We start from the raw sequence: 11,357 nt of genomic DNA on the forward strand, positions 1-11,357 counted from the left end.
GTGCCGACGAGTAAATCTACGCCCAGCACTATACTATCCAGTTTCTTTTTGAATAGACACCATGTAAATAATACATTCAGTGTCTGTGTCTTACTGCCGTAGATGACAAGTTGCATCTCTTGGCAGATAAGGGCCAAATGAGAGGAACACTAAGTCTAAGATCTAAGTCCAATCACGACACGACACCTGTATCATTTGGTTACGCCCCCCTGGTGACATGTGTTTTCATTAAGATGCAGACACTGTCATGGAGTTAGGTAGGTAACTAAGAACTATCGTCATTGAGAAATCGTTAAGGAAATATTTTTGATTTTTTAGCAAACGGCAAACGATCCTATCAAATAATCCTAAATAAAAAACACATAACTTGTTTTCCATATATCTAACTATTTCGAAACAATAACTTAACATTGTAAAACTATAAAAGCAATTTTTTTAAGTGTAATTTTTCCGATAAAAAATCGCAACACCTTATAACTTCGTAATCTTTAATTGTCAGCAAAATGTGTCAAATGACTTTAAAAACAAAATCTTACTTTCATGTCTGGAGTCGTCAACACATCCTGGCTATTCCATAGTCCGGGGAATTAAAATTTATTTCAGTCAATTTTCAAACAACAACAGTTTGATATGAATTCTTAATCTCCTACACATTCTTGCATGCACTCTCCAGGTGAGTGACACATTTACGTGTATACCAAGACAACGAAGAAGGCATTGATGGCAGCAACACGCGTGTACACTTCTGGTCTTGATGTAAATAAAATCTGTTTCCGGAAACTGACCACTTCAGTCAAATTTGTACACTTCGAACGCAGTAGGTTCTCCGTCTGAGGTGATGACAAACTCGTGCCTCGTCGGGTGGAACACGATGCCATTTGGTCGACTTATGTTATGTTGCATTTTCAGTAAAATACGGCCACTAGTTCCATCGTTGAAAATTTGATGCACGTGCCCAGTCTCACGTGAGCACACGTACGCGTTCCCGAACTGATCACAAGCGATTCCAGACACACCTTTGAGATCTTTGTCTTGGTAACGAAAACCGGAAGTACCATCCATTTTCATGCATACGACGTTGTCGCCATCTTTGAACCAGAAGCTGTTAGATCGTCGGCAGGCTGCCACGTAGGTACATACTCCATTTGTCGGAAATGAATTAAGCGACGTACCATCAACAGAAATCATTTCGACTGAGTTCGGACCCCCCGCAAGAATGACGTCATCAATAACGGAGATACCCCATGTACCTTTCGGGACCTTGAGTTTATCTTGATATTCAATGGAATCGTTGTCAAAGCTATATCGGTAGATGTCCTTGTCGAAGTAGTAGCCAACCGCTATGAAGACGCTCTGGTGACGCGCGCTATAGACGATGTCGCTAGGAGGTTTGTCAATGGACATGGCTTTCTCAATCTTATAGTTCTGGTCAAACAGGAGCAGACGACGATGTTTCTGGTCAGCCATCAGACATTTCCCGTTTGGAAAGTAAGCACCCCCTGTTAGTTTGGCCGCCTGTTTCCCACCAAGCATCTCCACAAACCTAGATACAGATCGTTCCGTCAGCTTCGCAGTTTCCTCTTGAATAGAGAGGTCAATAATGGCGTCCATTTCTTTCACATTTGTCTCTAGATTCTTCGTTATCGTGCGTGTACGCGGGGACTTTATTTCCGTCACGGAAACACCGCCATAGTTACGAATGGCGCTTACAGACTTTTCGTCAAGTACAGCTATATTCATATCTATATCAACTTCCGTTATATCAATGTCTCTTTCAAGAATGTTTCTCATATTCCGAACATGACTTTTCACTTGTGCTTTCACCATTTCTTGTGCTATAAATAGCTGACTAGTCAGGGAATTCTCACGGAGTCCAGAAACGAGAGCGCATCTGTTGTCGAGGTCTACCGAGAACATTTCCGTATGCGTTAAATCCGACACAAGTCTTTGGCGGTTTTCCTCCCACTCCAGATGAAGATTTTCCTGAAAATCTGTTAAAAGGTCATCGAGCTGGGACTTTGCCCCATCCACAATTCTCTTCATGACCATTAGTAGTTTCGCGTTTTCGCAATCAAGAGTTTTAATGTTTTCTTCTTTGATTTCGCGTAGTGTCTCCACATGAGTCCCTATTTCATTCACCTTTCGTTGCGTTGTTTCAGCGACGGTACTAACACTATCTGTTGTGACGTCATCGACTGACATCATACCGCTACAACCTTCATGGATACTTGAGGCACAAGAAGAGCAACAGAGCGCTTTATGTTCCCTACAGAACGCATTTATAATCTTCCTCGGATGAGATTTACAGAAAATATCAACGCACACACCAGCGGACGGCCCGTTACCTCTCTCTATGGGAATGACAGTGTGACTGGCGGTGAATCTGTTTCGTTGGTGATAACTTTCACAAGAACTACACAGAAATTGAGAACAGTTTGAACATCTATATAAAGCATGGTTTGTATCCTGAAGCATTTTACACGGGTCACACAAGGCATCAGTGGGTGAAGACTTCGACGGTGAAGGCAACTGCAACAAAGCCTCGAACAGCCTGTTCAGTGGAAATAAACTAGCCCATTCCTCCACGGGTGCTGTATTGTCTGGGACTGGAGTCGTCAGTGTACAGACAGGACAGGGGAATCCCTTGTCGCCTGCTACAAGTCCGAGAGATCCGATATAGGTCTGGAGGCACCCGCTACAGAAGCTATGTTCACACGGAAGCAGTCTCGGAGTATCGTACCCTTGAGAACAAAGCGGACACAACAGTCGGACGGCAGGAGATGATGCAGCCATGTTGGACGTCTTTGTCTGTACTGTGAAGACGGTGTGTACGTGTTCAGCTGAGGTATGTTATCGGCGTCGGACGATTGTTATCCCGGGTCATAGGACAATAACGCTAACGATGTTACGTTAGTTCACATGATACAGCTGATAACTGACAGTGATTGGGAAGGGCAAAATTCAATCATGACTGGACACCATGATCCAGACCTAGTTGTAATAAAATAAAAGTAGGAAAATGACACATTTTGTAATGTTTCTTTCCACAGTTGACCATCTTAGTTCGGATTCTAACGTCTGGGATCGTGCAATATCTAGAATCGGTTTTTACTCTCTTTAGTAGACTTTACATTACAAATAGGATTTTATTTTCAAAAGGAACTTATATTGAATGATTTTGCCTTGGACGACCCGCAAGTCAAATTGGGATAACCTGTGTTATATGATTGGAACCCTTATACATTGTATATGGACAACTATCCATTTTTTTTTTTTTTTTTTTTTATCAATTTATTTTTCCAACAGTTTTTCATAATATAGGTACAGAACAGGTATTTTCATTTTCACACTCTCTAACATACATTTTGACACTTAATTCACTCATCATCAACACCATCATCATCATCATCATCATCATCATCATCATCATCATTTTCATCATCATCATCATCATCATCATCATCTTCATCTTCATCATCATCATCATCATCATCATCATCATCATCATCATCATCATCATTTTCATCATCATCATCATCTTCATCATAATCATCATCATCATCATCATCATCATCATCATCATCATCATCATCATCATCTTCATCATCATCATCATCATCATCACCATTACCATCATCCTCATAATCATTATCATCCTCAATCTCAGAATCGTCAACATCATCCTGATTGTTGTCGTCATTATCATCACCACTATCATCATCAGCAGCAGCAGCATCACTATCTCATCAGCATCCTGATCATAAACGTTCAAACTATCCGTTCCTCATAGCCATCATCATCACTATCGCATCACTATCGGACAGAGAAAGTTTGTAGTTTTTATTATGATGTATGTGTGGAATTATATATATTTTGTTGTTTTTTTATAAATATTTTTACAGTTTGTAATGCTTTGTGTTTGCTATAAGTTTATATTTGTAACGATGTAGTTTTGTAATATAGCAAAATGTTTTGCCTTTTCTCTGAAATGAAAAATAATTTTCCTTTTTTCACGGATATATATATCGATCTCGAAAATATCGAAAATTTAAATTATTAGAAAAATTTACTATTTACAGTAACCAAAATGATATCTACTATAGTTTTAAAATAAATCATTTGTTTAGTAACAAAACCCACAGATGCGTGAAATGTTTTGTTGGGCGTATTGTATAATCAGGTTGGACTAAGACTAGGAGCAGTTACTGAAGCGAACTTCTAAAATGATGGGATACATGACAAAGCTTTTATAGAATGGCTGTTAACCAAAACTCACAAAAACACTTTTAACCGACACTGGCAGACATGGCCAAAGGACTAGGGGTGTTAAAGGTCATTTCTGGCCTCTTCAGGGATTTAGAAATAGTTGTTATATTCGTAACCTGGAATTAATGAAGTACGCAAACATGATATTTCAAATTCATTCGACAACTGGTTTAGAAGATTTGGCATTACAAAGAGAGACATAAACCTGCATTTTCATAATAAAATGCGTGAATATCGTCTGTTTTGCGCTATTTGGTTGAAAATTGGCCATTTTGAAGGATATTTATTACATGTAGAAACAAAATAATATTTGATATGCTTAAACATTGTCACACCAGTGTTTGTCACATGCGGGGGCTTTCATTTCTGCATGCTAACTGTCCAAAAATACCACAATTTGGCTATTTCTGCATAGCAACGCGATTTCGTTGTTATGGTAGGGCAGCTACGCATGCGCATTGGACATAATATGCACCTAGAAAGATAGCCCCAGTTAACCAATATGATGTTTATAACAGAAATTGGTAAATAAATTCAAGTTGAAATTTTTACTTTTTTTGAGGCCAAAAATGACCCTTAACGCCCAAGTCCTTTGGCATATAATGCGATCATTTGGAGACCATTCTGACCTTTCCGGAAATATTTCAGCGTTTGCCGGAAACGTCCGAGATTGACCCTGACGAGGAGGGGACGTGATTGGGTGGTATCATTATTTGAACCGATCAGCTTCTTTTAAATAAATTTCTTCTTCAATGGTTTTGATAATATTTACACATTAATTTATCATTCGTACATCTTTATGTACATTTAGCAATGTGATTTATGATGTTGGGGAGACTACGAGAGTTGTTATCAACAAATACTAAATTCTGTATTAAATATCGTTTGAAATGGAGAACGCCTCTGTAATAGTGTGGGCTACTATCACATATCAGCTTATCAAGACATTCCGCCCTTTGAACTCCGTAAGATTAACTTCGACGATAACCGGGTGGATACATACCGATAATAAAAGGACGAGATCACAGGGACCTGAAAATTAAGTCACTCTGTGGATTTTAACGCATTTTCTTTGTATAAGGGAGATTTTTGGAGAATCCACGGATTTCCAACAGCACACGATACAATTATATCCACAAGTTGTATATACCAGTCACAATTCATGGGGTGGCATTTTGTATAATGTTGATATTTGCTTCACAAAACAATAATTCCTACAATTAATTATCAAGTCCCTGTTAAGTATATCACACAACGCCCACTAGTGAAGCCTGTCAGATTCAGTATAGATTGTACTGTCCTAGTCCATAATCCAGCTACATTTTAAATCTATTCAAATATTGGTAGAGGACTTAATTATATTTTTTCATTAATGTTTTATTTTTAATTCTAGCTTTTTGATGATCTGTACATTTCTCAATTATTATCAAATATCAATTTTTATATAATTCATTCATCAATTTTGCATTACTCTATGGTATCAATTTGGAAACCTTTCAAACAGTCCTGTTCATGTAGTTAAGCTCTAGTAGCTATTTCGACGACTGACAAACGCTTTTTTTAAATCAGAGAGTCTCGCCTTGCCTTTCTAACTTATGTTTCAGTATAGTTTTTAACCTGTTATGAATCTAACCCAATCGCACTGACAGCTTCATAATGATTGGAGGCAGCCCCTCTAATCACGATCATCACATCCGCCTCTATCCAGAATGCATCAGCGTGATCGGAGACCATCGCTTCTGCCTCTACCCAGAGTGCATCAGCGTGGTCACAGATCATCACATCCGCCTCTACCCAGAGTGCATCAGCGTGATCGGCGACCGTCACTAGAATGTCTTAGTGTGATCAGTATTGTCAGCTCACCTGATGTAATTGAGAAAGAATTCAAAACCCGATTGAATGGACAAGATGCAAAATGATGCCGACGATTTCCAGGCAGTGTGTTTTTCATTCAGTACTTGTAAACATCAGTTAACTGAAACAGTCTGCAAAGTTATTGGATGTTGATTTTTTTTTTTCAATACAAACTTTGATTTATATTATTTCGAATATGAATTATGAAGAAATGCAGCAGCACCAAAAACAAGTGCAAGATTACCATTTCTGTTTTTTGTGTGTTCTAAATTAAATTGCTTACCTATTATTCTGCAAAATAAATTAGCAATATCAGAAAATAGAATATTCCGAATTGTTTTCCAACCCTATACACGATCGTTTTATCTCTCTCCGTGTTAGGCATTTAACATTTCCACTGTCTATCCGTTGTATATTTCAGACCTTGTGAAAAAGTTCTAAGATTTAGGCGAGAAATTACAAATCATAATTTTGAATCATAACATCTTTTAATGTAATCGATTGAAGTCCCGAACACTTCAATATTTTTTTATGTTTAAACACACGATGTAAAATAACAAATCTGGTAGCTTTTCCTTGTGATCCGTTGCGCGAGAGTTTGGGGTTGGCTTTAGATGTATGAGATTCTTGAAATGCAGCCTAAGAATCTTTCTAGGATAAAATTGCTTGAAATGCCTTGTCTTATTCTCATCTTATGTTTAAATTAATCCTCTTACGTTATCTTTATTATTTCTTTATCATGCTCCAAACACTCTGTCATCTTCGATATCCAGGGGTTACGCTCACCTCCGCTCTCAGCACAGAGCGCAAGATGACACTCTGTATGTATCTTAGATTGTACTATATAAGTGTTTATACGGTGAATTTTTAAACTTTGCTGTGTTAGCATATATCTATATACAGCCTAGTGCTTTTAATACCTCACCATATCTGCATGAGATTTTTGCATGTTCTAACCTTACTATGTTTGAAAAGTCTCTCATACCTTAGCGATAGTAGTATTAATATGTCTTATTATCTTGCCGTGAAAATTTTCTTTTGTTTTCTCGTTATAAAAGCTCTTCAGAGATAATGTTTCTGTTTTTATATATATTTCATGTATCGTGTAAGTATAATAATCAATTAATGCAGGCTGAATAGCAGACTCAGATCAGACTTGTATTCAAATTGCTGCTAAAATGATCGCAAATAATGACATTTAGAATACATACATGTAATACACTGTCTGCAGCTTGTTGTTTACATCATTTTTTTATTCACCAGCTGTCTTTGGAAAACCATTCACACATACTTTTAATGAACAAAAATGAAAACTATTCCCTAGATTAAAGGGGTATTGTTTTTCGCAATGTACCGACACTTGGTTACCTTGTGGAGGATTAACTTCCACTCAACAATACAACCGCCTTATTATCTGAACTTGAGTTCAACCAAAACTACCTATGGGGTATTTACTTTCGTTCTACAGTAAAACAGCCTTACAATCTGAACCATTGCTTTACAAGTATCTTTCGATAAGCACCAGACGTCTTTATAACGTTGAAAGATTGCAGTACAACGGGCCAGACAACTGGCATGTAATTCAAAGAAGAATTATTTTATGTATGAACTGTTCACTACAAGATACTTGTGTGCCAATACATCTGTATACCGGCTTTACTGTGTGCCAATACATCTGTATACCGGCTTTACTGTGTGCCAATACATCTGTATACCGGCTTTACTGTGTGCCAATACATCTGTATACCGGCTTTACTGTGTGCCAATACATCTGTATACCGGCTTTACTGTGTGCCAATACATCTGTATACCGGCTTTACTGTGTGCCAATACATCTGTATACCGGCTTTACTGTGTGCCAATACATCTGTATACCGGCTTTACTGTGTGCCAATACATCTGTATACCGGCTTTACTGTGTGCCAATACATCTGTATACCGGCTTTACTGTGTGCCAATACATCTGTATACCGGCTTTACTGTGTGCCAATACATCTGTATACCGGCTTTACTGTGTGCCAATACATCTGTATACCGGCTTTACTGTGTGTTGATTATGGTCCTACGGACTGTTTCAGTCTAGAAATAATTTCATAAACTTTCTTTCCTTACGTGCCGTGAGACGCTGTCTACTGTGATATCATTTTTAGAAACTTATCTGTTTTTTCAAATAATGCTTGTTCAGAGAAGAAATTAGTCAGAACCTTCTCTGACTCTGTACTATTTGAACTATGTGTTATTATTTTCTTTTATTGATCATTTATCCCCCAATAACAGCCAAAAAATCAAGGTATCGATTTCAATATCCCCGCAGACTCGGGGAATACTCCTCATGGAATGAAGTAAGTTTGGGGCAGTGTAATTCAACACAAGATTGATTGACCAAAAGACTAAGTTAGTTTTGTACACAAACAGGAATTGAAAACTTATTTTGCCAGCTTTCGAAAATGTATGTTTCCTTTGTCAAGCAAAGAACAAACTTAGCCTTTATTTTTCATACCAAATCTTATTCCGAATGTAAGCACCGTGGTTTAATTCGAGCTAAAGGGACTTGAATAATTAATGGTTTCGGATGTCCCGTCTTATAATGTTCGATTGGTGAACAGGGAAAAATGAAAATTTGGTTTTAAAGAAACAATGAAACAGTCGTCATTTCGTTGCATTTAATAGCAATGTGAAAAAATACGGATTAAAACCGACTAAAACCGACAAAAATCATAAATAGCCTCTTCCTGACAAAACTACATGTTGTTCTTTGAACCTATTAAATAATGTCGATGTATTGTGTAACACTTGCCAATGATAAAACTGACAAAAAAAATCAAGGACATATAGTTGATGAGTAGGTCACTGTGACCTTGTTATATGTCCGCTTATTTATGACAACGATGCTATGAAGTTTGTGTCTAAACACATATTGAATTAATAAGTATCTTACTTATCAGTGAGTAGGGCTTACTTTTCTTCACACATTTTCAAAATATTTTTATTCATTATTGCTGGTTTTGGCACAAATCCAGGCAACAACTGCAGAAATGGATCCGCGTTCGAATGTGAGGTTTTTGAAGTAAAACCAATTTTCATGATGTAATACTTACCATAACTTTAGTATGCATATACAATACCTACACCCATCTTTGTAGCCCAAAAACAAAAAATTCAAATATCCCTACCTCCCTACCGTGATGGTAATTATTAGTGAAATGAAAATATTAGACCACACCATAAAAATGTATTTGAATACTTACCTTTTGATAATTATGTAACAAGTAAGTGTGCCTTGACACATTTTGTCTGGTAGTGCTTTGAACAAGTTAAGAACCATCGATATCTACATTGCAATAATAAATGATTGAAATAAATGGTTCACATAAAATGCTACATTCTTTTCCAGTTTTTATTGATATTTAGGCTAACTTAACGGTATAAACACCATCTGATACACATCTAACATGATTATTATTTTGATGGAAGTCCTTACATCTGTGATTAGAATGTTTACATGCATATAATGTACTTACCTCACGATCCAGTAAGTAGACGTTTTAACTTTCAATTGGACTTGCATTGTACTAACTTAGATACAAATATAGTTAATAACTTGCTCACTAGCCAGCTGATATTTACTGTGCAAAAGGATATATATACCTTTGTGTACTCTGTAAAGGGTCTTAGACGTACGGAACATATACTACTTATACAGCTGGACTATAAGGCAAACATAATATACATTCTGCTAACAAATATATGGACCTCTAGCAAAATGTATTTGGTGTGTGGCAGGGGTCGGTAATATATCCCGTTATGTTACCCAAAATATCAATCAACACTTTTTATGTGCATTCATTTATTTCAATATTTTTATTTCACTGTCAACTGTTCCTATCTTGGGGAAAGCTCAGGCAGCCAAAGTCCATGTTTTTATTACAGTGAGGAAGCAATGTACACTTACTTGTTATGTATGAAAAAGTAATTACCTATGTATAGCTGAGCATCAAAGACATGTTCATACACAAATAGCAGCTTTACATGTATTGAGGCTTTTGTGCAAAAACGAAAAACAAAAAAACAAAAACACCAGTAACTATGAAAAAAAGATGGAACAAGTTTTAATGGGAGAAACTCCCCTCCCCCTCCCATCCCGATAACTTAGATCCTATTTTCTTGTGAGTTGGTTAAGATACTCATAAATACAACTTGGTAAGATTATTGTATCGTTCTAATGTGTATCTAGGCGCAAAATGTATGGTATGATCGACATAAATAAGGCGATATATAACAAGGTCACAGTGACCTACTTATCAACTTTTGTGCTGTATTTTGTTTTTATTATTTGGAGCTTTACTGTTACGCAAAACATTAAAATTATGACGAAAAGTTAAAATAAAATAAAAACAGTTGTCAAAAATTAGCCTGTTGAGACTTTGTTCCCTCGCCTTACCCTCTCATATCTCGGAATGGTCTCCAAGCTTGTCTGCATAACATAACCTTAAGTTATATATATAAAAAATATAACTTACCGGTGATAACTATCAGAAGGACCTAATTGATAGTACTTCTTTAAAATAAACATTTGCATACGCCGAAACAAGCAGACGATTAGAGTACTTTCTTTGATCGATCTGTTTGATGTTTATTGAAGTTGCTTTGTGCTACAACTAGTGTTTTCATATATCCAACAACTTACATTCAATGTCTTTCCCTGGTTGTTTTTTTTCAAATCTTTAGCTTAATGAAATTCTTCAACTGGACAAAACCACAAGATAAAAATATATGAAGAAAATATAGATAAGCAAAAAGGAAGAAACCAATGATAAATATAATTATTCAGTTATTACCAGGGCAAAACACTGACAAATTAAGTTTGTATTAAAAACGTTTACCACTGTTTAGAGAATACAAACTCCTTCCTTCTAAATTGGTTGGACCAGAACGATACACTTATTATGTCATGTGAATATATACACAGCGAAAATCACAGATATACGCTACATGTGGTGTAGATAGCGATTACACTGGCATTGTAACAGAACACCAAACGATTTAAAAATTCCATAAAAATATATGTATTATTGCAATAGTTACCACTTCACACTACAGGTCAATCTGATGAACACGTGATGATGATTGGTCACCATGACAACATCTATATACAATCGAATTACGTAATAGATCTTCTCAGAATAACCATAAATCAACTCGACATTTGAATCCTCCGTAGGGAAATCACCGTTCGC

At 36.7% G+C, this 11,357-nt stretch overlaps 1 protein-coding gene across 1 annotated transcript; it reads right to left on the minus strand.

Annotated features, from left to right (window-relative positions):
* Window positions 1-483: 483 nt before the first annotated feature.
* LOC110441854 (protein PML-like) lies at window positions 484-2,822 on the minus strand. Its single transcript, XM_021485128.1, has one exon. It carries the CDS (start codon window positions 2,791-2,793, stop codon window positions 790-792), a length of 2,004 nt encoding a protein of 667 aa, XP_021340803.1. The 5' UTR covers window positions 2,794-2,822; the 3' UTR covers window positions 484-789.
* Window positions 2,823-11,357: the final 8,535 nt, after the last annotated feature.

The sequence above is a fragment of the Mizuhopecten yessoensis genome, unplaced genomic scaffold (assembly GCF_002113885.1).
Source record: "Mizuhopecten yessoensis strain PY_sf001 unplaced genomic scaffold, ASM211388v2 scaffold716149, whole genome shotgun sequence".
Taxonomy (NCBI): Eukaryota; Metazoa; Mollusca; class Bivalvia; order Pectinida; family Pectinidae; genus Mizuhopecten; species Mizuhopecten yessoensis.

Bases quoted from the DNA above. Each gene is read 5' to 3' on its own strand.
- LOC110441854 (XM_021485128.1), bottom strand. From the start codon at position 2,793: ATGGCTGCATCATCTCCTGCCGTCCGACTGTTGTGTCCGCTTTGTTCT.